The 27,095-nt window shown below is 41.1% G+C and overlaps 1 protein-coding gene across 1 annotated transcript in view; it reads right to left on the reverse strand.

Moving 5' to 3' along the window:
• LOC139444218 (glutamate receptor ionotropic, kainate 3-like) overlaps nt 1–27,095 on the reverse strand; it is a 28,121-nt gene continuing 1,026 nt past the window's right edge. Inside the window, exons 3-13 of the mRNA XM_071225139.1 lie at nt 18,953–19,246; nt 17,760–17,941; nt 17,071–17,244; nt 16,764–16,853; nt 15,184–15,372; nt 12,307–12,407; nt 12,035–12,122; nt 10,691–11,015; nt 4,452–4,669; nt 1,520–1,788; nt 1–244 (exon numbers count right to left, since the gene is read on the reverse strand). Of these exons, the coding sequence (XP_071081240.1) occupies nt 1–244; nt 1,520–1,788; nt 4,452–4,669; nt 10,691–11,015; nt 12,035–12,122; nt 12,307–12,407; nt 15,184–15,372; nt 16,764–16,853; nt 17,071–17,244; nt 17,760–17,941; nt 18,953–19,246 (2,174 nt within the window). The remainder of the gene's footprint in view (nt 245–1,519; nt 1,789–4,451; nt 4,670–10,690; nt 11,016–12,034; nt 12,123–12,306; nt 12,408–15,183; nt 15,373–16,763; nt 16,854–17,070; nt 17,245–17,759; nt 17,942–18,952; nt 19,247–27,095) is intronic.

Genomic DNA, 27,095 nt, shown 5'->3' on the forward strand with positions numbered 1-27,095 from the left:
TCAGACAGACTCTTCTCCACCCTTCTCAGACTGTCTTCCCCGTCTTTGTTTACATCTTCGTTTATTGAGGTTTTCACACACAAGGACAGCGAGTGCAAAAGCCACACCCACCCCTGCACCATAGAAAGCACTCTGCAAGGCTAACATGTCGACCCTCTTGGATTTTCTACTTTCACACTGATGGTTGGGTTGCCATTGATTCCACCACACATTCAGTAAGCCGCTTTCATACATTTTCAGTATTCTGCAAAGTGAACAGAAAGGATACAACACCATCCTCCTCGACACACGGGCAACAAAATACTAGATCTATCTTATCTGTTTATGCACATGAATCGGAATTACTGCATGGTTTGGCCAAGTCAAAACTAGGTAATTTGACAAGAACTGTAACTTAGGCTTCAAGTATAGTTACGATCTGATATCATTCAATACTCGTCAAAAAGCCAATTCCCTTCAATTGATTTACCCACCTAAAGTAGAAATAAACGAAACCAGTGAGACCGCGGTTTCATATTTAGATCTGTGCATAAAAATTCAGATTGACAAAACTCTCTCAACAAGTCTATATGCCAAGATTTTGACTTCAACTTTCCTATGGTCACATTTCCCTTTATGTCGCGCAATATACGAGTAACTCCAGCCTTTGGTGTCTACATTTTTTAGTTACAATCGTGCATGCTCTGTCTGCAAAGATTTCAAAGATCGTCATACACTCTTGCTGTGTGATCAAGGTTACAACGTTTAAGGCATCAGTAAAGCTTTCAAAAGGATTGTACAAAGGATGACATTTCCAAATCGTAATGTCCAATGTGTTTCCCAATTTCAACCTGTGCCACGTGTTCCCATGTTTCTTTGGGTGAGGGGTTGGCTTGAATTTAGCAGGTGTTTGTTGCGGGAGCTGCAGTGTGTCACCGATGGGGATTACCTTTTCGCGAGCATCTGGTGTTATCACTGTCATTCATGGACGCATTGTCGTGATATGGTTAAAAGTGTGCAGTCGACTCTGTTTTTGGCAGAGGTGTCTTGTGAATATGGAAAGGGTTTTTTCGCTTTTGTTATTATGTAATTATGCCATCAAACTGTTTTCTTTCTGATATCCACAAACGGGAATTTAATGCACATTTGATTAAGCTTTTCTTTATTTAAATAGATGTGAATCATAATTACAAAATAACGAAATGATGTTCCATATATGTACATGTATTTGGGACATACTAGTATATGATGCAAAGATATATACAATGTGATTTATGTTTGGAGGCCTTACTTTATTGACTGTATTCAGCAAATAAGAGGTTTAAATATATGTGTGAGTGCAAAAGAGCATGTACTGAGACAACAGGTAGTATTCAAGTGAGACATTTGTTGACTAGTTGAAGTATTTCGAACCCCGTTTTGACTAAGATTTGTCTTAATAAACATTTAATAAATTCCGCGTCATGACAATGTAAATGCAAAATATTTACCACCCACTCACCCACACCTAAATATATGAATCAAAACATCCAGTACTCACTGTTTGGAAAAGAGCTGTGTGTATGTACTGTTTTTGGATAGGCCAACTGCATATTTGCTGAAAAGGAAGTTGTCATCTAACATTTGTAAATTACACCGTCGTTGGTCGTCCCAGCTCTCCAAAGTAGTAGTTTCTGCAATGTAGACGTATTTGCTCTCGATCACTCGGCGCATGTGTTCTTCGCCATCCTGACTCAACCAATCAGGGTCGTTGGCCATGCTTTCCTCCACACGATGCCACAGCTTCTGATAGACGGATATGTTGGATTCCTGAAAACAGGCCATAGGTTCTGTATATATCATTATATGAAAATTGATAATATAACGTCTCAAGAATCTTTAACAGTGACAAGTGAAACAGAAGGACATCTGCTTGCTGCCCAGGAACAGTCGCTTCCCACTTGGCGTAAACACAGTACCTAAAGCGACATGATGGCATGGCTCGATATTTTTATTACTGTCTTCGCTATGCTTATGGTTTGACACAGATTTTACCATCCATGGCACAACATGGAATATGTAGAGTAAGTGAGTGAGTTGTGTTCAACTCCGCTTTGAACAGTAGTCCAGTTATATCACGGAGTGTCAGCTTAATGTGGCAGGAAAGCCCGAAGTGATGCAGGTATTATACGTTTACCACTTTGGTGAAACACACGAGCACGGGTATAGTGTTGACAAACCTCCAAACCTAATAGTGGTGAACCGTGGAATAAGTAGAGGGCGTAATGGGAAATGATGAATATACTAAACAACAAAAGTTCCCGTGACACCAATATTTTAGTGTATTTTTCAAACAAGTAAAGTTTGGTTTTCAATATTGTAGTACATGTGTGGAATCAAGTCACAAAAACGCAACTGCTGCAGAAAAGCATGCATTCCAGGCAAAAGTTGACTTTTATGCAAGCCCCATGCATTTCACTACCCAAGAATGGGTATAAAAACATGTGCGTTAACGGGATTCCATATGCATTGCTTAGCATCGTGCTGACACCAACCACTCAGAAAGACAACAAAATTATGAAATGCCACGCCTGTCCGAAAATGAGCGTCTGCGAGCCATTGGTATGCTTCAAGCAGGATCGAGTCAACGTGATGTTGCAAGACAATTTAATGTCCACTGAAACACCATTTGGTGTTTATGGCAACGTTGGCAACAGACGAGTGTAGTCAGAGACCATCCTTGGAGTGGCAGGCCATGCTTAACCAATAATCAACAAGACAACTGGATTCGAACAACACACCTTCGAAATCGATTCAAGCCAGCAACAGTGACTGCAAGAAGCATCCCTGGCCTTCGACGAATATCTTCACAAACCTTACGTCGCCGTCTCAGATGTGCAGGGAATGTCGTCAGAAGACCCGCCAGACGCCCAATTTTGACAGGAAACCACCGTCAAGCACGGCTACAGTGGTGCAGACAGCGTCTACGCTGGACGGCCATGCAGTGGGGACAAGTTCTATTCACTGACGAGTCTCGTTTTCACCTCAGCCACAGCGATGGACGGATTCGAGTATACCGACGTCGAGGTGAACGTTACGTCAATCTTGTGTCATGGAAGAAGATCGGTTGGAGGGCGGTAGCGTTATGGTATGGGGTGGGATTACAGCAAGACAGAAGACCCGTTTGATAGTGATAGAGGGAAATCTCAATGGACAGCGCTACCGCGACAAGATCATCGGCCCTGTTGTTCTACCGTTTTTGCGTCGTCATGGCCCAAGTACTACCTTTCAATATGACAACGCCCGGCCTCATATTGCTCGACTTGTTCAGGATTCTCTTCAACAAAACAATGTGAATGTCATCCCCTGGCCGGCTCGCTCCCCGATCTCTCACCAATCGAGCACATGTGGGATGAGATGGATCGGCGCCTTCAACGTCAACCACGTGTTCCACAGACACTCCAGGAACTTCGAAACATGCTCCACCAGAGGTGGACACACACGCTGTTGATTTGTAAATTGACATTTTGGCATGTTCATGTTTTTTGTGAAATCTCGCATTTTCTGAAGTCAGTATGGCAAATTAAACCATTTGAACACTTACAGGAGTCTTTTATCTGTTGCAAACCGAAATTGTTTCAGATTTGGTAAAAAACATAACTTTGCATTAAATCTTATTCAATGTCACAGGAACTTTTGTTGTTCAGTATATAAAATTCTTTAAGATTGGGGTCTATATATGGCTGTCTGTCAACTCAAGGATTGACTTTTTAAGTATCGATCTACGCAGGATATGATGACACGCATCAACCAAGTCAGCGATCCTGACAACCCGATCCCGTTAGTCGCCTCATACTAGTGCATTTTATTGGGCTTAACTCCATACACTTGGTGAATGCTCACGTCACTAAATAAAGATGGGGAAAGCACAAAACATCAACCTGATGGTGGAAATGAGCCTATTGCTAAAACCATTCCAAATGGAAACTCGCAGATGACGACACCAGAGAGACTGCTCATTTTATGACTGGTGATTATGTGGCACAGTGGGTAGTGTGTGTATATTTCATTGTGTGTTTTCACCAGGGTTCATAGGTTGTTATGATATTAAATGTGTACAATATTCTACTGGGTTATCAACAGCCAGTGTTATATGCATTGATGCGTCGGTTGTAACTAGATGGAGGTTTCCATATGCACTGTCTTTGTTAAAAGGCTCAATTTACAGAGGTATAAGTAGGAAAAGGATACAGCTTTTAACCAATCAGAATCAAGCAATCTTCAGTGTCATGGCCGAATTTATGCTAAATCTAATGCGCATATGTTATGCACATACTGACCTGATAGAGAGTGACCAGTGATGATCCTCCCACAAACCCCCACTTGCATGTGTCCTGCAGCACCACCCTTGCCACGTTGCGCAGTGTATGTTATGCAGCATATATGAATCTGCAGCTGTTACTAAAACCAAACTCACACATGTACTTACTGACCTGAAAGAGAGTGATGAGAGCTGTTCCTCCCACAAAGCCCCACCGGTAGGTGTCCTGCTGCACCATCTCAGCCAGGTTGGAAAAGGGAGCTTTCTGTCGTCCGTTCGTGAGGAATGCTGTGAGGTTACCACTGTAGGCAGCCGCCATTATCACCGTGAACATCCACCAGCAGCTGAGCATTGTTCGTCCGGACACTGTGTTGGGAAGATATGCTCCCCCTGGAAATTAAAGTTTTATAGAACATCGATAGATATTTGTTGGTGCTAGTGTCTGTTGCTATAAGAATGTCGATTAAAATAAATAAACGAAGCAAAGATGGTTTGGGGGATTGTGGCATATTCCGGGTCGAACCATGGATGGACCCCTGTGTCAAAACCACAAGCATTGCAAAGATGGTAATAAAAGGATCGAGCTATTCCTTCATGTCACATAAGATACTGTGTTTGTGCCAAAGCGGGGCATCCACTGACAATGTGTTGGACAGTCTCATTAGGGCTCCCTGCCTAAAAGGTTTACATGAAGTCAGTGTGCCATATGTACCTCATTTTCTGTTCTTGGTTGCATGCTAAAAGTAACACCGCTTGGTGGTAATATTTGATTTTAGGGAAAAAAAGTCCATTTGAGTATATGATACTGAATGAAGCGCTCATAACATCTAGGATTATCTCCCTTTTGGTGTCTACTACCCTTGAAGATGAGGGTTAGAATTGGTCTTCAGCAACACATACTTGCCGTAAAAGGCGACTATGCTATGAGGATTCGAACATGGTCGAAGTCAAACATGGGTTAAGAACACACTGGAACACATGTTCTTTACGTTTGACGGCGTTGGTACAAGCAAACAATGTATGGATTCGATTATATGGACGATGTCTGAAATGGGTTCAGACCACCCCGGGACATTCTGGGACATTCGTAGGGGCCATGTCTCGCAGTTGTTTCCTTACTTTTGACGGCGTTGGCACAAACAGACCATTTGGGGATGCATCTAATTTTTTGTTCTTGTTTGCATGCTAAAAGTAACACCGCTTGGTGGTGATTTATATTTGGGACACCCCTTGAACACGCCAATTTCGTAGCGGCGATGTCCTGCAAACAGTGACTATGTTTTGACAGAGGTGGTACAAACAAACCCTTTGAGGATTCGAACATGTTCGAGGTCGGAAATGGGTTTATAACAGTCTTGGACATCCCGGCAAACGCCAATTTCGTAGCGACGATGCCCTGCAAGTGGTACCTACATTTGACGGATTTGGTACAAGAAACCCTTTGAGGATTCGAACATGGGCGTTTGTGTGCAGTGTTGCTTGGAGCCCGCTTGGAGCTGCTTTGCAGCTATATTTATATTTATCATAATCATAATTATTATTATTTAGAGATTAAAATAAGAAAATGCAACAAAGAGGGTTTGGATGATCCTGGTACAGTCAGGCTGGTTAGGCTCATCATCAGCTCAGGGCCCTTGCCCCCTCTACACGCAGCCCAGACAGCGAATGGGACTTCTCCCAGGCTGTATTCCTGGTAGCAAACCCTGGTACTCTCCCAATGTCAGTCAACATATTTGGAGGTACCAAACCTAAGGCACCAAGAACAATGGGGAGTCAGACAACTTGGTACTTGTGATGCAAGCGTGACATTTCGAAAGCGAGGTCCGCATATTTGCCATGTTTTTCATGAATCTTGTCAATCACACTGGTGTTAAAGGGAGAGAAAATTCAATAATATAAATGATTTCATTGGATTTATCAAAAAGGAAAAGATCAGGTTCGTTGGCCTGGATACGTCTGAAATGCAAAAGTGTCATCCAACTTCACTTCATGATGACAACTTCACCATGAATTCAACACTGCAGTTAACAGACACTCAAGTAAAACAAGTATCAAGGTCAAGCGATGGCGTAACCACGTCAAGTAGTGCAGCAACATCAGATTCCATGGAAACAGTTCTGAAGTCAATTCTTCCAGTTACAGTGCATCTTGAAGACAGTGTTTTGAACATAAAGACATATGCTCTCCTGGATAATTGGAGCTCAGGGTGTTTCATGACTGGAGATTTTCAGTGTCAGCTTGGTTCTCCATCAACACAGACAACGTTAACGCTTCGCACGATGCATGGTATTGACATTGTGCCAACCTCAGTGGTGACTGGTCTTGTCGTTATGAACATTGATTGTGCTAATCCTGTTCCTCTTCCAAAGCCATTTGTGAAGTTGGACCGAAATTGTAGTTGGACTGTTAATTGGAAGCAATTGTCCTCAAGCACTGGAACCACAACAAGTGATCCCTTCAGGTGTCAATGATCCCTTTGCTGTGCTATATAAACACGGGTGGACTGTAAATGGGCCTCTACATGTGAAATATGATCAGGTTTAGAACTGCAAAAGAGTGATCTTCACTGAATCAACGGCTGTAAAAGAATGTTTTAACACCGGACACTGCAGTTACACTCCTTGAGAAGGACGTCAGCGAACAAGACATTGGTGATCTTCCTGGTCAACGTGGCTGTTCCGGAGAAGACAACCTATTTATGGATATAGCTGAAGCATTGCGTTCATCAATGGTCACTATCAGCTGCCACTACCGTTCCGGAACCCTGAAGCCTACTTTCCAAACAACAGACAACAAGCACTCAGCAGAGTTAAGTGGCAGAGAAACAAGATGCTGGCAAGTGAAACCTACCACAGAGACTACACTGTGTTCATCAACAATCTCCTAGAGAAAGGTTTTGTCTATCCTGTGCCTGATGATGAACTCTCTGTATCTGCTGTTAACGTATGGTATCTTCCACACCATGGTATTTACCACCCAAAGAAACCTGAGAAAATTCGTGTTGTATTCGACTGCAGTGTCAGATATGAGGGATCTTCTCTTAATGACAGACTACTCCAGGGTCCTGATTTAACGGACTCTCTTTGGTGCGCTGACAAGATTCAGGATTAAACCAGTAGCTTTCATGAGTGACGTGGAGGCTATGTTTTATCATTTAAAGGTTCAAGTTTCACAACACGATCATCTGAGATTCCTTTGGTGGCCTGAAGGTATTCTTGATACTAACTTTAAAGAATACAGAATGGCTGTACATATCTTCGGCGCCGTGTCATCCCGAATCATTTCCAACTTTGCCTTGAAATGTAAAGCATCCAAAGCGGAAGATAAGTATTTCTCCGTAGATGACTGCTTAAAATCTGCAAAGGATGAAGACACAGCTGTGAATTTGGTGCAAGATCTTGTATCAGCCTGTGCAGATGGTGGATTTAGCCAAGTTAACCTCTAACAGCAGTCTACTGAAGTCGATTCCCACAGATGATCATTCCAAAGAGCTTCAGTCCAGAGACCTTGACTATGATGATCTACCAATAGAACGAGCTCTGGGCATGAGATGGTATGTGAACTCTGATATGTTTGGATTTTCTGTGGAGTTACCAGATAAACCAGTGACTCGCAGAGGAAGCCTGTCAACCGTATCTTCATTGTATGATCCACTTGGAATTGTGTCCCCCGAAATTCTGCCAGCAAAGAAGACACTCCAGAACTTGTACACCGACCGAAGCCTAGATTGGGATGATGACATACCTGGTGAAATTGCATGTCAATGGAAGAAATGGTTATCTTGACTTGACTTGCTGAAAATGTTGAACATTTCACTGTATGTAAAGCCATTTATCTTTCGAGAAGTCACATCAGCTCAACTGCATGTGTTCTCCGACACAATCACTCTGGGATATGGATGTGAAGTATATCTCAGACTGTGTGACAAGAGTGAGAACATCCATGTTGCCTTCATGATAGGTAAGTCAAGACTATCTTCTGTGAAAACTGTCACTATCCCTCATCTAGACCTGACAGCAGCAACTGTGTCAACTCCTTAAAGAAATTGATGTGGAAATAGACAATGGCTCATACTACATGGACTCCACAATGGTTATCCACTACATCAACAGTGAGAAGAGATTCCCGGTGTCCTGAGTACCAAGGAGCAGTTCTCTCTTCAAGTTGGATCCATTCATAGATACTGATGGAGTACTCAGAGTTGGAAGCAGACTCAATAAGGTTCAAGTTCCATATGCCATGAAGCACCAGATACTCTTACCAAGAAAGAACCATGTGACAACACTCATTCATGCGGGTAGAAATCATTTGTTGTCAGTGCTAAGAGAAACTTTCTGGGTGGTCAGTGCCAACTCAACATTCAGAAATGTGTTTCATCGGTGTGTGACATGTCGTCGACTAACCGCACCAACATGTGAACAGAAGATGGCCGACTTACAAGTCTTGCACCACCGTTCACATTCACTGGTGTTGATTACGTTGGCCCTGTCATCATCAAGGAGGGCAGGAAGCAGGTCAAACGTTATGGAGTGTTGTTCACATAGAAACTGCTAACTCTCTCGACACAGACTGCTTTCCCAATGCTCTACGTCGTTTTGTTGTCAGAAGAGGGCCTTTACAGGAGATTTGGTCTGATAACGGGACCAACTTCATTGGGTCTACACGAGACCTGAAAGAAGCTCAAATGGAAATGAACCAAGTGAAATCACATCTGCTCAAAGTCAACATAGACTGGCACTACAACCCACCATCAGCTAGTCACATGGGAGGGGCCTGGGAAAGGATGGTGCGATCAGTTAGAAACGTTCTGGCTCCAATGCTGTGTGAGTTTGTTGAGAGAATAGATGACAAGTCATTCAGAACCTTGATGTGTGAAGTTGAAGAGATAATCAATTCAAGACCTCTGACAACACGTTCCAGTGATCCAAGAGACCTCGATCCATTGTCGCCAAATCATCTGCTAAAGATGAAGTCCAACGTATATTTAGCTCCTCCTGGACAGTTTCAACGAGATGATATGTACATGCATCGGCAATGGCGCCGAATCGCGTATCATTCCAACATGTTCTGGACAAGATGGAAAAAGGACTATCTGTTCTCTCTACAAGAACGCCATAAGTGGAATACACCTCAACGCAATCTGATGATCAACGATTCAATTTCATTTCAAGTCACATGATCTAAAAAAACACATGTTCCCCTCACAATCAGTCAAATCTCCATCCTGTTCGGATCATGGTTAAAGTCTCCAAAGTATTAAGCAACAAAAATGTAAGTTAACTCATTTTTTACAATGCCAAAGTTAATATTATTTTATTTATCAATGCATTTATAACTTCAATTCAGTAAATATTTTGCAGTTGTGAGCAATTTTGAGTATTTTGTAAGAAAGTTGTTTGTTATCGTTTAAAATTGGTAATTTTGACTATTTAATTGGTTCAGCCTAAAGTAAGGATTGTATTTTCTTTCAATTTTAGTTTTCTGAACCTCACCCACCAACGTATTCAACGTAAACAAATGTAAACAAAGATAGTCGTCTTATAACGAGACTGAAATTGCCTCGTTTTATCGCCTTGGAACGTAAACATAGTTTGAAGTTGTATTTTGAAGTCGTCTTTCCGGTTCAACGTCAAGTCTTCAATTCAAATCCTTCACCAACGATTATGTCTGAATAAATATTGTTCTTATCAACGTTTGTATTGAACATTGTGATTAACGCTCAACATCATGTAATAAAAATCCGTGTGGTGCGAGTGTCAGACGTTTGTGTTTCTTGCATCTCCACTGAATACGGGCCTATTCCAATGAATTTTGTATTTATCATTTCCCATGACGCCCTCTACATATTCCGGGTCTTTATTATTAAGATATATAGGAAAACGGCGTTATCACTATCCCCCGCCATGGGACACACTTTTCGAATTTTGTTTGTTCATATAATAGTGAATATAAACTAGAAAATAGAGTCCTATAAAGCCTTGATAAGAGATAGGCACTTTTGGCGCTTTAGGTCATCAGTAAAAATGATTAAATGTGAAATCTATACACACAAAAGACAATAACTCAGTCATGATAAGTGTCTCTTTGATAAGCTTATTTCAGTATTCTGAGAAAACCTGCCCCCGACTGCAGACACTATGCACCAAGTAAATTAACATGGACCAAGGCCGTAAGGGACCAATTTTCGAACTCAGTCTTGACACTTATCTCTTGATAACTTTCATTTTTGCAACTTCAGTTGTTTCTGAGAAACTTGTCCCCATTGCACACACTATGCACTAAGTAAAATAGCATGGTTCAAGGGCTGTTAGTTTATACAATAATAATAGACGATACCAATTTTCGAACTCAGTCTTGACAAGTACCTCTTAGATAAGCATGCAAACAATCATTCAAGTAATGCTGATTTACCGTTCGCCGTGAGAGCTCCAAAATGATACCAGAGTATGTCTCCATATCGGATCCACTTATTCGTGGGGCTCTCGTCCGTCAACTGAATGGTGGATGTCACTTCTTCGTTCAGGAAGAGGAAGACCGAAGAGAAGATGAGAGAGACGAAGATACAAATGAGGACCTCATTGCGGAACGGGGAGAGTAGTGTCATCCATTTGTTGATATTGGGATCTTGTTTGCTGAGTATAAGAGCTGAGTGGGTGTAGAAGTATGGCACTGTGAAATCGATGACTGTCACTCTGCTGTTAGTCATTGACATCGGTGCCACAATTATATCAGCTTCCTGGAAGTACCAACATTTTTTACATGTCGCTTAAGAAACAAGCTGTTAGTGCACATTAAGGGAGGACTATGTTTGGGGAAATAGGCAGTTTGACACAGATACGATGTGTCAGTTTCACAGTTGCTTATTGGACTTGTAGATTTGTTATCAAAGGGCGCACTCAGGAATATTACACCTATATCGCGGCGGTCTGTAAATACTTGAGCCTGGACCAGACAATCCAGATATCATGAGCATCGATCCACGCTATTTGGATACGATGACATGTATCAACCAAGTCAGCGAGCTTGACCACCTGATCCCGTGAGGCGCCTCTCGCAATTACACTGTAATGGGCTGAACTCCATACACTGGGTGGATGCTCACAGCACAACCCGGTGATGGCAATGAGCCTACTGCTACAACCATTGCAAATGGAAACACCCGCAGGCGACAACACCAGAGAGACTACTCATTTTGGGGACCGATGGTTATGTTACGATCCCATTAGTCGCCTCTTACGACAAGCGTTGTCGCCATTTACGGCAAGCATGGGTTACTGAAGATATATTCTATCCCGGATCTACTCATTAGAACTCCCCATTATATATCATTAGATGCGTTTCATCATATTAATTGATCATTTTTCATGCATATCAACTGCAGCGTTAAACAACAAATAAACAAAACAACTGTAGTTATTATGCCAATATGAAAAGATTTTCATTGGCCTGAACATGCGGATATAGTCTACAGTACTCCTTAACCATTTTCCCCCCATCTAATATGGTCAGGATTCATGCATATCAACTGTAGTTATGATGTTCATGTTACACCATGGTCCTTGGCCTGAGCATTCGGCGGTACACGCCCATTTTTAAAGATAACGTTTTACTCGGTTGACCAATCACGTTGGACCTAACATCTCACTATGTTCTCTATCATAAACATCCCGTGCTAGGAGCAATGGTAAGCACACAATGTATTCCAGCATACTGGAAAGACCCTTAATCTTACTGCGTATTATGACTGTAACATACCTTATCAGTAATTAACTTCACCAGCCCCGTCCAACTGCCGTTCAGTACCCGACTCCACTCCCTGTCTTTGGGCTCCACCAGGGTGTAGCTAACAAACAGAAGCTTAGTCCTGTCACAACCGTTCAAAAAGTACTAGTAATACTTCGTTTTCTTTAATTGTAGAAGTAGTATGTTTAACCAGGACACTTTGTTATGACACACACGCTCGCGCACGCACTCACACACACACACACACACACACACACACGCCAATATGTAATGAACACTGAAACCTGAAATTGAGTTGTTTCGCCAGTTCCTGCACCAGCTGGATGCAAAACCCATCAAACCTGACAGAACCATTCTCCACTCTTTTGATGACATATGGCGCCCACTGTATCAAAACAAAAAAGGGTTGTGATGAAATACCTTGCCCGACTATTTCATGTTCTTCTTGTCCCGTGATGAATTTCAACTTTTACAAAACATAATGAACCATATTTCTAACATGTTGATGATCATATGAGTAATGGCATATCAAATCATTTTTTAGATTTTGTTATTAACCAGAGACAGCTAAGCAGAATTTGAATTTCAATATTGCTTAAAACACGAACAAAACAACTTTAACTATCCGACATTCTTTGTATAGAGTAGAAGTGTTGTGGGTTTGTGTTTAATTGCATTGCTTGTTAGGTGCTCGTAAACTATTGAGTGTTGTAGTGACCAATCGGCTTCAGAGGGTGATTTAGAGTCACTTCCCTTTGGTTGTTGTAAAACAGAACCGAAGTGATCATTCGAAAAGTTTCATGATGTGTCAAGAGAATTTTAAGGTGTATTTGGGAACTGTAAAGTGTTTCATATATTTTAGAAAAAAACATTTAAGCTGGCAAGTGACGTTGGTGTTGGTGGTACAGTAGAACATGGATATAACGAACTACAAGGGTCCAGAGAAATCAGATCGATATATCCGTTGTTCGTTATATACGTTTTCACTCGGAAACGTCCGCCATCTTGGATAAAACAAAACACAATACACGTTATTGCAGCAATGATTTGTACAGGAGATAGGTCGGGTATTTTTTAACAGTTCGTTGTATCCGTTTGTTCTCTATATCCATGTTCGTTATATCAGATCTACTGTATATCGTTACAGGAAAGTGCAAACGATATCAAGCACCCTGTTTGTAACTTCAAAATATTTTAAACCATTTTCGATTATCCACTGTAACGGATTCCATAGGGCCTAAAAGGTGAAACAGTGGTATAAAATATATGAATTGATCATGGCCCGAGCCTTCACGTTGTCTTTGCAATTTCGAGCTGTATTTGGGACCTGCTAATTATCTAATTCAAATCTACACTGATTACAATCTGCTTACTTTTCTTCCAAAGAAGAAGATAAATCAGAGTATGAGTTTGTCTTTGCAAAAGATTAAGTTTGAGATCAAGCATATCAATGGCAAAGACAATGTATTTGTGGATTTTCTTTACAGGCTGGACCTGTATACAAATGTTGTTTTGGTAATTATGCATGTGCGATTGAAGCATCTATTATAAGTTCTTGTCAGAAGTTTCATACAATGGAATTAATAACATGAAATTAATACCATGTGGATTCTCAAAAACTCAAAGGATTTTTTTGTTTGCAAGTTCCATTTCATAAACACATTTGACTTTTCTTTCAACTTTCTATACCACTATCCCACATGACAAACTTAGGGACAAACTTCATTTCTTGATCCAAGAGTGAGTGAGTTGGGTTTAATGCAGCTTTTAACTGCATTCCAGTTATATCACGGCGTGTCAACTTAATGTTCTAGGGAAGCCTGAAGTGATGCAGGTCTCAGACGTTTACCACTTCTGTGAAACCCATGAGCATGGGTATGGTGCTGACAAACCAAGAAACCTAACCGGGGTGAAACAGGATTCGAACCCACAAGCCTAGATTTCTGGCGTGCCCAAGGGACGCAATTCTGCACAGCGAATCGCGGTGCCGCTTTAGACGACAGGGCCACCCTTGATCCAAGAGGCTTTTGTTACAAAACATGATGACCATATATACAGTTACATATCTATCTTTGGAGATTTACTGAGAAAATAATATGTGAAATGCTAGACGTCCTCATTGATAACATCTGTGTTGAGACATAAGGCAAGAAGTAGGCATCCCCATGGGCACCAATTCTGCTACCCTTATTGCTGATCTGATTTGGATCCGAATTTCTGCTCAGATTGGCAAAGTCAAAATTTTAGTTTAGCTTCAGGTAAATCAATGATCTGACATCGTTCATTAACCGCACAATAGCAAATTCCGCTCCACTGTTTTAGCCAGCTGAACATAGTATAAAGGAGACCAGTGAGACTGCTTCATCTGTTTAATTTTCTTACCTGTGTATAGAGATTCAGAGTGACAAAAAAGTCTCCACAAAACTGTTTGACAACTGTTAGACTAAATTTCACAACTTTTGAAGTATATTCGATCAACACTACACTTATTGTTGACAACATTTCTTGCATTTGAAACATGCGCACGAGGCACACGTAAGCTACAAAGATATGGACAAAAGGCTAGAATCTTCATCATGATGTAATAAATGTAACTACATGTACGATACATCAGCCTGAATGGGGTTTCGATGCCAAATTGATATACGTCATACATGCGATTCTCTTTTGTGAGGAGGTTGATGTTGTACAGCTGATGTGTGAACGGGATGACTGTAACCCGGAAAAAATACAGTTGTGATTAACACTTTTTATTCGCCGCAATGCATTCAGAACAGCTCGTGTTTCTGATCTTTGCTACGAAGTTTACGCCAAATGATCGCTGCTTACCAACAACGCATTCCTTTTCTCATACGAACAAAAGTTACACAGGTAGAAAACACTGAGGACAAGGCGGAAAGTAATTCAGATAAGTGCGTGTTGCACAACGTCACATGATGACAACAATCGAGAGATGATGAATTCCGTATTACCACGACTTGGTGGAATTGCCTGGGGCTTGGAAATCCCCATTACATCAATGGAAACCCCTCCGCCTTTAATTACACTTTTGCTTGGCGGATAATCGTGACTGGTTAATTAAGAGAGGAAATACTGGCAAACAGAATGCCATTATCGGAAAATGATCTTCAAGTGGACTGTCTACACACAATTGTACACACCTCCAGAGTCCCGACAATCAATGTTCGGTTGTGAAATCCATATTTGCCACCACCGTGATAGAGCTGCTGCGTGAGTTGCACTGTTTCATCTCTCCCAATATGACCTACGGTTTCAACATCTGTTCCAGTATGGGTTTTACTGAGAACTTGTAGTTTAGCTTGAACGGGTGATTCACTGACTGTTGCAATCTGGAAAATAGATGATGTCCATTTGAGCGAACGAATAGGGTTTTACACGGTAGTCAGATATCACATGTGCTCCAGCTAACCAATGGGATTTTATACCGTAGTCAGACTATACTACTGTATCAGCAAACCAAAGTGGTTTACAACGTTATAGTATAATAAACTGTATTGGTTAAGTATAGAATTTCAATGCAGAAAAATAACAAGTCTTGATTATCTGCCGAAACAAATTCCATTTTGCGTAAAGGGCAAAATGGCTGAGAAACATATATGAATGGATCACTGAAAATCAGTGATGACGCCATGGTAAGCATGCCCTGCCCTACCAGAAGCACCCGCTATTCACACATTTTGTATAACAAAGTAAGTGTTTATTGCCTGACGCCACACAGCAGTACTCCTGACATGCGACGGTGGCATGTGAACAAACCAGACAATCAAGTAATCGATGGACCAGAAAATCCAGCGTTTGTCTATTTGCACAATGACGGTGGTATGTAATCGTAAGTAAATTTCTACGCAATTGGGATAAGATGGCATGCATCAACCATGTCAGCTAGCCTGATCAACCAATCTTGCGACAAACATGGGTTGCTGAAGACTAATATGACTCTCTCTCATTCCTGCAACATGCTGTAACAAGAGTTATCAGAAGATGACAAATCCCCCCGGCTCAAACAAATTCGAAAGTACACATTATCTGCCTGTTAAGTCCACTTAATGAAGAATATCTGTCTGATCTGTCTGTCAGTATACAAGTGTAGGTATTGAGCTATTAAAACAATACCATGGAATTGGGATTCGGAACTTTGTATTTCTATGTCAGGTACACACCAACATGAACAGTCAAAGTCAAACTTGTTGCCAGGAAAACGGAAAAAATATAGATTCTAACAATCCCTAAATAACAAAAGGCACCAGATGACAAACTGGTCATATGTGTGCATAGTTTGAAGGAAGAATACCTATTAGTTTTAAAGAGGTAGTCAAAGTCAAACTTCTTGCCATGGAAACAGGATTTTTTTTTTATCTAAATTCCTAAATAGCCAAAGTCACCACTTCAACCCCTGAATAATACATGTTCCAAATTTGAGTCAAAGTTTTTTTAGTGCTGCTCCAGAAAAGACACCTACCTCCATTTCGGCAAAGTCTAACTTGTGTCCATGGATACACGGAAAGTGAATTTTTGAAACATTCATAATTAGCAAAAATAAATATTTTAAAAAAATACAAAGAAGCAAAAGGCACCACTTCAGCATGTGAATGATACATCTTTAAAGTTTCGATCAAATATAATGAATGGTTTTCGAATTCTGCTCCGGAAGCGTACCCCACCCCTAATGGAGTCTATGATAATGGATCACTCTTCAGCTTCAGATATTGAAAACAGATACCTTCTGTATCCATTCTGTTTCGTCAGCCGCCTGGTCTGTCATAATTGTCCTTTCTGAGCTTGACAAATGCTTCTTGATAATCTCCAGGTTCTGTAAATATGAAAGGAGCTACCACATCATTAAAATACATCACACATGTATTTATCTGTTTGTATCTGATGATCGACAGACATATGCACATAATTTTGATTATTTCACAGCAATAACAATTATTATTATTATTTCTTTGCAGTTTTGAAGAGGGTTCACAGCACGAACGATGAGTCCTTTATTGTATGGGATAAGCATACGTCTCATAGTTGCTTACCAGTGGTGAATAATACCCAGAGCACGACATGAACTCCAGGAAAACAACATCATCGGTTTTGAATGGTTCATGACTGTGTGCAATGTCCAAGACACTTCCGGTAGAAGGCACCATCAGCCATTGTGAGACCCCAGTTGCCTTTGTCATTGTCATGTTTGATTCCAGCAAGTGAGCCTGACAATAAACAGCAATGTGCATGCAATTTAGTTTGTTTGTTTTTTGGTTTAACGTCGCACTCAACTATATGACGGCTCATGCAGTATAAAGTTTATTTATGCACTTCCTAAATATGTTCCATACTCAAATAGAATGCATCAAGCGTAAAGATTCAATCTTTTGTCTTACAAATGATCTAATGAGCAAAGTAATTCACTTTGAAGCTTGACGCAGTTTACATGGACAACGTATTCTTTCCAATACATGCAGTAGTACATTTTGTCGATGTCTGTTGTAATATGAACAAACCAACACAGTATATTGTGAAATTGGCAACAGTTTGCAGGAACAGGTTATATGCACCTGTATGCTGCAGTAGATGTCATTATTATATTACAAACAATTTTCTCGTAAAGCTATTATAAATTGTGCACTGTTAGCAAAACGTGAACATTTCCCAGGAATGAACTCATTCTATGTAGAAAGCGATGTAATTGTTATTGAAGCTGAAGCCGGCAGTTTGCAGGCACTACCTGACAGAGGAGTTTCTGGATACAATCGGCGGGGCACATCACAAGGAGGTTGAGGTCCTTCTCCAGAAGCAGCTGGTATATGCTGGCGAGGTCAATACTTTCAAGTGGATTGTTGGAATCATCTATCACATACAGCACTAACTTGAGGGAAGCCAGTCTCCCTCCAGACAGTGTAGTCAAAACTGTTGATAACGTAATTTGGTAGGTATTATATCCGTTATAACTTTCTTTGTAAATAACTCCATTTTCTAAGTATGTTATGTGAAATAGCTTTCTTTGCACGTTTTGTTTGTTTGTTGCTTAATTATTCCATACTGATTTGCTGATGCGATATTTACTCACGCGGGTGAGCATATCTTTGATCGACGCAAATGGTCTTTTGGTTAGTATAATGTTTTCATTGAAAAATAATTCGGATGTAAGGGATTTAGCTATCGTTGACATATAGTTTGTTTGTTTAGTGTTAAACGCCGCGCTCAGCAATAATCCAGCAAAATGACACCGGTCTGGACCAGACAATCCAGTGATTCACATCACGCAATTGGGTTCGATAATATGCACCAACCAAGTCAGCGAGCCTGACCACCCGATCCCGTTAGTCGCCTCTTACGACAAGCACAGTCGTCTTCTACGGCAAGCATGGTTTGCTGAAGACCTATTCTACCACGGATCTTCACGGGTCCGTTGAAATATTGAACATAGCTAAGCATATTTCACTCAACATGAAGAAACCAATGCAATTGGTCATGTATGCGGATACTGAATGTAGTTATTCAGCGTTAAAATATGTCAGTTAAGATCGTCTTCGCTTTGTTGAACGTCATTTGCTGGTTCGTGACATCAATAATAAAGAACTTTTATGCAAAGTTGTTATTTTATCCGTAATTGACTGTTTTGTCCAAAGTTCTATATTACCTGTTTATCCACAATTTACTGTTGTATTCGTAGTTGTATATGCCACAAATGTTGGTTGAAGCGATATTCATAACTGAACATTGTATCCGAAATCGTATATTATATATCTGTAATTGACCATTGTATTCGTATTTCTTTATTACATGTTGATCCACAATTGCTTGTATTCGTAATTGTATATGCCAAAAATGTTGCTTTGAGGGGTAACTATTTTCTGACCTTCCTTCTTAATTACTGTCATTAGGATTTTGGATAAACGGAGAGTTCCTATATCCTACCGTCATAAGATGATGTTATGACAACGAACGTCTTCCACTTCATATGACAGAGTACTGTGTGTATGCCTCTTAAGACGACTCCCATCGAATCAGGTCTGACAAGGTTGTCAAATAAGGACTGCTTTGTGGCGTTGAACACGGATTGAATATATTTTGTATGGCTGGATAGGAAGGCGGCACAGACCATGGAGCAGAGGCTGATGTTTAGGTCATCACTGTGGGAGGGGGGACTGAAGTGGCGCTGACAGGGAGACAGAGATGCTAGGACCACCACGTCCGCATGCACCCATCTCACTGAAACTCGAAACACACTATTTTCGTAACTGTGCCACTAGTACTGATGTATCAATATAACAAGTTTTTAATTTGTAGAATCATTCACCTTTAAAATAATGCTGTTAACAGTCTAGTTGTATGAGTTAATAAATTAGTTCAATAAAACAAATAAAAATCAGTTGGAATCAAGCAACCTAAATCATGGGTACCTTAAAAGGGTCACATGGTCACTACTGGTACATTAATGTATAAAAAGATAACGAAATAATATGTTTTTCTCCCTATGACTATGAAAAGGGTTCTGTCGCTTTTTTTCGATTCCACAGTACACCTGAGTTTATGGATCATTAGCAAATAGTGAAGTACTCGGTGTTTGTGAAAAGACGTGCGTATCTTGTCCAAACTGTGGTATACGACACAAGCACATGCCAATGCAAGCAATTTGTACACCTGGGAATAGGGAATTACTTCGTAGTTCATTTTCGTCATTGATGCGACAAATTTGGTAATATCCTTCACATATCTAGCATAAAACGAATGTCAACTAATGTCTGTTACACATTAATCTAAATATGACCCGCATGAGGCAATTACGCTGTATTTCTAGATCTGGTGGGTAAATCAGTGGAAGAGAATGGGCTATTTGACAATTGGTGAATAGTATAAGAAAATCGACATTCCTGAAGCATAGCTTAAACTTATTGGCAAAGCTTGGTTTTGCTAATCCGAGAAGTAATTTTGACCCGTATGCATAAAGAAAGAGATCAACAAGGGTGCTCCCTTCGGATGCCTACTTCTGGCCTAATTATCCTGTCCCAAAATTTCACACCCATGTTATCAATGAGGAAGTCCATCAATTCACATATGCTTCTCAGCAAACTTCAGATGGCATTTGTTTTGTTTTTTTAACCTTTGAAGATAACGATATAATTGATCTATGTCAACCAGGCACAATGCCAAACGTCCCAGAATAAATAACCGGATGAAAAGAAATAACGATGGAAATTATTAGCTCAAGGTCAACCTGATTAAAGACAATTAGCGAGATTCTAAATTTAAACCTCAACACCTGAGAATAACCCGCCGACATAGATTCCAGTGGGCGAAAAAGGCAAAATATACTCACACGCAAAAGAAACGCAAGTGGTTTTAAGCAAATAGGTAACACACACGGAACCATATATTGATACGAGTTTTAGCATGTAGTGAAGCCTTATGGTGTTATCAATATTTTTGGTGGCATTTTGATTGATTGATTAGAAAAATATTTTATAGGTGTTCGGGCAACTAGGCCCATTTACACCTTGCCCATAATAAAGGTTTGCGAAGTACCTGGATATTTTATAAAGTATCAAAACTGCCACACGCTTTAATATAAGCGAGAATGACATTCTGAACATCATGGTGAACAATATTCCTAGAACAGAAAATACCAGACAATGAGAAGTCAATATTGAAAACTGTTAGTGCCTCCACCATGACCTTACGCTGATTAACATACTTTTGGCAATGCAATAAAAAATGAGCTACATTGTCAAGCTGATTACACACTGTACAATGTGCAGAAACGTCTTTATTAATAACATTTAGATAGGCTCCAAGACCACAATGCCCAAGACGAAGTCTGGTTAAGAGAACCTCCTCTCTCCGATTATTTCTAGATATGTGTAATTTAGTGATAACAGGATCGATGCCAAAGAGATGCCGTCCTTTTAAGGATGATGCCCATCTCTGCTGCCATTTTGTTTTAGCATGGGCCATACTGACGGTGCCTAACTCTGCAGGAGAAGGTAAAATTGCGTCATCCAGTTCGGAGTCATCAAAGTCTAGTGCAGCTTTAGCCAATTTATCAGCTTTCTCATTTCCAAATAATCCAATATGAGCGGGGATCCATGAAAATTCAACATCTAACAGATCTTTACTTAAGTCATTATAAAGGACGAGAATAATGTTGATCAAGTCCTGTCTCGCTGAGGAAGCACCTACCCGAATTGCTTGTAATGCACTGACAGAGTCACTGAAAATTACAGCTGAAACAGGCCTTAAAAAAGTAATCCAACGCAATGCTTCAATGATTGCTCCTAGTTCAGCAGAAAATACTGATAAGTGATCAGCCAATCGGACAGAAAGTTCTCTCTTTTCATTAACAATGAATATACCAGCACCAACACGACCAGACACTGGGCACTTAGAGCCATCAGTGTAAATCTGCATAGCATTCAACCATTGTAGACTTCGGATATGTTCCTCAGCTATAGCTTTAACTCGAGGAGCTGGCTCACATTTATTTACCTGCTCCAGGACATCAAAATATACTGATGGTAGTCCAAGCAGCCATGGTGGCTTTTCAGGCAGAACAGTAGGGTCATCTATTGGAACATCACGCACAGTATGATTGAAAGCCGTTCTCTGAGATCGCATCCCATAAGGCCCCATACCATTTTTCCAAGTGTCATGAAAATATTCTATACAATCATTCAACACAGTTGACGTTGAGTGTTTTTTCCCAAAAGATTTCAATTTTAACATATATCTAACGTCTAACATTTCACGCCTGAGATCTAAAGGCATTTCACCAGATTCAACCTGTAAAGCCTCAACAGATGTGGTCCGGAACGCACCAAGACATAATCTTAGGGCTTTCGACTGAACAACATCAAGTCTTGCTTTTTGTGTAGCACATGCAGATCCATAGCCCTGGCAACCGAAATCAAGTCGAGATCTAATGAGGGCTCTATATAACATTAACATACACTTCCTGTCTGCACCCCATTTGGTACTGGAAATGCTTCTCAGAAGGTTCAGGACTTTATTGCATTTCTGAATCAGATAGTCAATATGTGGTTTCCAGGTGAGCCTCTTATCAAACCAGAGACCTAAAAACTTGACTTTGTCGACAAACTCCAATTCAGAACCGCACAAGACTAATTTGGAATCGTGAGGAATCTTTTTACGAGTAAAAATGATAGCAGAAGATTTAGAAGCTGAAATCTTAAAACCCCAATGAACACACCAATTCTGTACAAGATAGAGAGATTGTTGAACGACTTTGAAGACAGTGTCAAAATTACCGGACCTTTTCCACAAAGCTCCATCATCGGCAAACTGTGATGTTTCAACCAGGATATTAATATTCTCAAACAAATCATTTATCATGACGTTAAATAATGTTGGGCTGATCACACTTCCTTGAGGAGTTCCATTCTCTAAAATATAAATATCTGACAGTGACGTTCCAATGCGAACTTGTATAGTTCTACCCGTTAAGAAAGCTTTTATCCAATCAAGCATACGTCCACAAACTCCAAGGTTATACAGTTTAATTACCAAACCTTCCCTCCACAACATGTCATATGCTTTTTCAATGTCCATGAAAACAGCCATTAAATATTCAGTGCTACCTAATGCCTTTTTAATGTCAGTTTCAAGTCGGACTAAATGATCAGCACAAGATCTATTTTTTCTAAATCCTGATTGAACTTCTGAAAACAGATGGTTCTTTTCCATGAAGTACACCAGCCGGTTATTTACCATTCTTTCCATTATTTTACACATGTTAGAGGTAAGAGCAATAGGTCTGTAGGATGTGGCTTCAGTAGGATCTTTACCAGGCTTTGGAATTGGAACTACAATTGCTTTTTTCCAAGAAGAGGGAAGTTTGCCTTCAAACCAAATATTATTAAACAGTAAAAGCATGGTGTCAAGGCTGATACGGGGAAGATGTTTAAACATATCATAGCATAATGAATCATCTCCTGGAGAAGTATTTTTCCGTCCAGAAATAGCATTCTTTAATTCCTGGAAACTAAATAAGGAGTTGTAATCAGCAATATGAAATGTTGGACAATGTAAGATGTCCGAGAATTCAGATTCAAGTGTTTCTTTATAGCGGAGAAAATCGGAGTTAAAGTTATCTGTACTCGATACTTTTTGAAATGACTTAGCCAGTGCATTACTCTTGTCTATATTTGATGTTGCAGGCGTGACTTTACCAATAGACGGAAGAGCACGATGTGAACTTGAACTACCAGAAATCTTTTTCACTTTCCTCCATACTTGGGATAGAGGTGTATTGTTATTTATAGAACTGGTGTAATTGGACCATGACAAACGTTTTGCTTCAATAACAGTTCTTTTCAGTAATGCGGAAGTGTGCCTATACTCAATTAAATCACAAGGCAAAGCCGATCTTTCAACAATTTTCTTTGCCCTCTTCCTGGCATCATGTGCTGATTGACATTTATCAGTCCACCAACAAACAGGCGGTTTAAGCGGACGTGTACCAGAACTTCTGCCTATAAATCTATTGGCAGCATCAATAATGTTAGAGACAAAGCATTTGGAAAACTGCTCCATATCAATTGAGTTTAGAGCAGGCGTGATTGTGTCAGAGCACAAAGCAGTAAACGCAGACCAGTCAGCTTTAGAGAAAAGCCACCGCTGAGGGGTACCACTCAGATCAGCGATTGGGTCAAGTTGAAGGCTGGTAAACACAGGATAATGATCACTACCAAATGAATCCTGCAAATATACTTCCCAATCACAATGTGGAGCCAGTTGTGGACTGACAATGGTCAAATCCAGGGCAGAAAAAGAAGCAGAAGCCAAGTCATACCGGGTCATAGAACCATCATTAAGAAGGAAAAGATTCTTTTCATCAAGTAGTGTCTCAATGGCTTTACCTCCAGCATCTAACTTACTAGCTCCCCACAATGGACTATGACTATTAAAATCACCACACACAACTGTAAGATTGGCTGACACGGTCAAAACAGAAATATAGTCATTATAGGTAGCAAGAGCATTATTATAGACATTAAAAATGGAGACGGATCTTTTGTCCTTCAAATGAATGGTGACTGCATTCGCTTCTAATTGGGATGGTGGCAACGTAAGTTCATTAAATGACAAAGTGTCCTTTATGAGTATAGCACAACCACCTCTTAAACCAACCTGACGATCTTTACGTAGGCAGACATAACCTTCCCAACGGAATTGCTGTTTAGGATTCAGGAACGTCTCCTGAAGACAAATAACATCAGGCATAGGATCAAGACTGTTAATAAAAACCTTGAATCCCGGACCATTAGCATTTACTGATCGAGCATTCCACTGAAGGATCAAGAGAGCCATCAGAAGGATTAAGACTGCCATTGTTGACCCTGAACCATGCTCGTCAAATCATCCGGGGACAAATGTAACCCCAAGAGGGACTGGGCAGCTGACGCTATCATCTGAAGACCATCAGTCTTGAATGCACGAGTAGTGCCAAGATTGGCAACTATACAAATAACAAAGTTGAGAAAATCAACAGGAGATACATTGTTTAAGAGAGGTGTGCAAGACGATTCAGGCAAGATGTCAACAACAGGATCAGTCTGACATTCAACTTCCAGAGACTCAGTCTGAGTACTAGCAGTCACCATGACTGGAGAAGACACAACATCAGAAATTGTAACAACCTGAGACAGTGGTGTAGCTGCAGAAGGTGGTTTAGCTGCAGAAGGTGGTTTAGCTGCAGAAGGTGGTTTAGGGACTGCTGGAACCTGAGCGACATTTAAATCTCCACGCACCTGTCGAACAGCCTGAGAATAAGACAACTTACCCTCCACTCGGACTTTCTGAATCTGGACTGCTTCCTGGTATTTAATGCAACCTTTGTAAGCCGCAGAGTGGGCACCACCACAGTTCTTACATTTAAGGGAACGTTCATTGCACTCCTCGTATTTGTGCTTCCCTCCACATTTAGTGCACACATGATGAGTGCTCCTACACTTAGCAGAGACATGCCCAAAAGACTGACACTTGAAGCATCGCAGAGCAGGAGGAACATACATCCGAATAGGAAATCTCTGGAAGAATATAACAACATGATCTGGTAAAGATTGGCCAGTAAACGTAAGTAGGACAGATTTGGTGGGAACTTTATCAGGCCCACGAGTCAGACGCACAGCAGAGCACAATAATGGTAACACAGGCTTTAACTCATCCTCAAGTTCATTCATCTCAATATCCAGATCAATACCATAGATGACTCCACGTGTTCTCATTAATGAATCAGGTTCATGTACGGTGACAAAATGTTCATCAAGTTCGGTGATCTGCAAAAGTTTTTTGGCAGCCTCAACAGTTTTGGCTGTGACACTAACATCACCCCTGGCCATCCGCTTAACACTGACTATTTCTGTAGTGACCTTAGTCAAGGCTCGAGCCAAAGCACGCTGTGTCATAAGTTGACAGAGGGTCGTTGAACCATCATCATATTCATCTACATCGGCTTTAAAGATGACAGTGGTTGATTTGACCTGCGCTGGATCATCAAATACAAAAGTAAGATCAGACCAAGCAGGAGGAGGTACAGTAGTAGGGGGCTTGGCAACACAGGCCTTTTTAGAAGTACCATCTGGAATACGACCAATTCGCTTCCTCCCTGAAGCCACCACTTTAAATCCGTCCTCACATTCCATTCTGTTGTCAGCCATTGCCGAGGACAATCCCCAACAACTGACTGTAACAAACAGCAAACACCAAATAAAAATGAAAAGTGTGAATGCAGTCCAACACAAGAGAAATCAAAACCAAAAGAACCAAAGAGGAAGGAACATAAACAGTCAAGTGTGGTGTAGAACACTAGACAAGTTGCTGAGAAGCAAAAGACGTCCGAACTCGACGGCTGTCAAGATCGAACCCGTGGCATTTTGAAAGCCCCGGGTAAAAACGCAACATAAGAAACGAATCGCCAAAACGCACCATTTCAATGACTATGTGGTTATCATGCACCCGTTTCTCGCGAAATCGAAAATGCACGAACTGTAGTGGGACCTACCACTCCTTGGTCAACAATGCCACGCCTAACTCAAATTCTGAGAAATCAGGATATCGGACGTTTGGAAGCTGGAGAGTCTGTCCAAGATGTTGCCCTTCATTTCAACGTTAACATAACCACAATTTACCGTCTCATCGATACTATGCTACACAGACCACAGATGACCTTCCTCGGAGCGGTCGTCCTAGGGTCACCATACCTCGACAAGATCGGCAGATTACCCGTCAACACCAGCGACATCCGTTCCTAACTGCAAGTGAAAGTGCTCGACAGACCATAGCAACACATAATCGACACATTAGCCGGGACACTGTGATTCGACGTCTCCGTTCCAACAACCTCAGATGTCGCCGACCAGCACGTCGTCCTGTTCTCCAACCACGGCATAGACAAGCACGACTTCAGTGGGCACAGGGTCGTCACAATTGGCATCATCGTGAGTGGAGGCGTGTCATCTTGTCTGATGAAAGTCGCTTTTGTGTCTCCCATGCAGACAGAAGAGTCAGAATTTGGCGGCGTCGAGGTGATCGTTTCGCTGACAGACGTTGTGGAAAGGGATCCATGGGGTGGACCTTGCGTCATGATATGGGCAGGGACTGGACTTAATGGGAGACTTGGACCCATGTGCTTTCTGAATTTTGGTCAAGGTCGGGGTCACGGCGTCACTGCTCAGCAGTATATCGACCAAGTGATCAGACCCCACGTTTTGCACAAAGTCAACAACACATTTTCCAGCAGGACAACTCTCGTCCCCATGTTGCCAGAGCTACCATGGCCTTTCTGTAACAACACAAAATCCGTGTTCTACCGTGGCCAGCCCTCAGCTCTGATCTGAACCCTATCGAACACTTGTGGGATGAGGTTCAAAGGCGTATGCACAATGTGCGCCCAGTCCCTACAACTGCCGATGAACTACGCACAGCTGCTCTGGATGTGTGCAGGAGGATCCCTACGGCTTTCATAAATCGTCTGATCCACTCAATGTACAGGAGATGTGTGGCAGTGATCAATGCTAATGGTGATCACACCAGGTATTGACTG

Source organism: Haliotis cracherodii, unplaced genomic scaffold (assembly GCF_022045235.1).
Source record: "Haliotis cracherodii isolate W230 unplaced genomic scaffold, xgHalCrac1.p SCAF_5, whole genome shotgun sequence".
NCBI lineage: Eukaryota > Metazoa > Mollusca > Gastropoda > Lepetellida > Haliotidae > Haliotis > Haliotis cracherodii.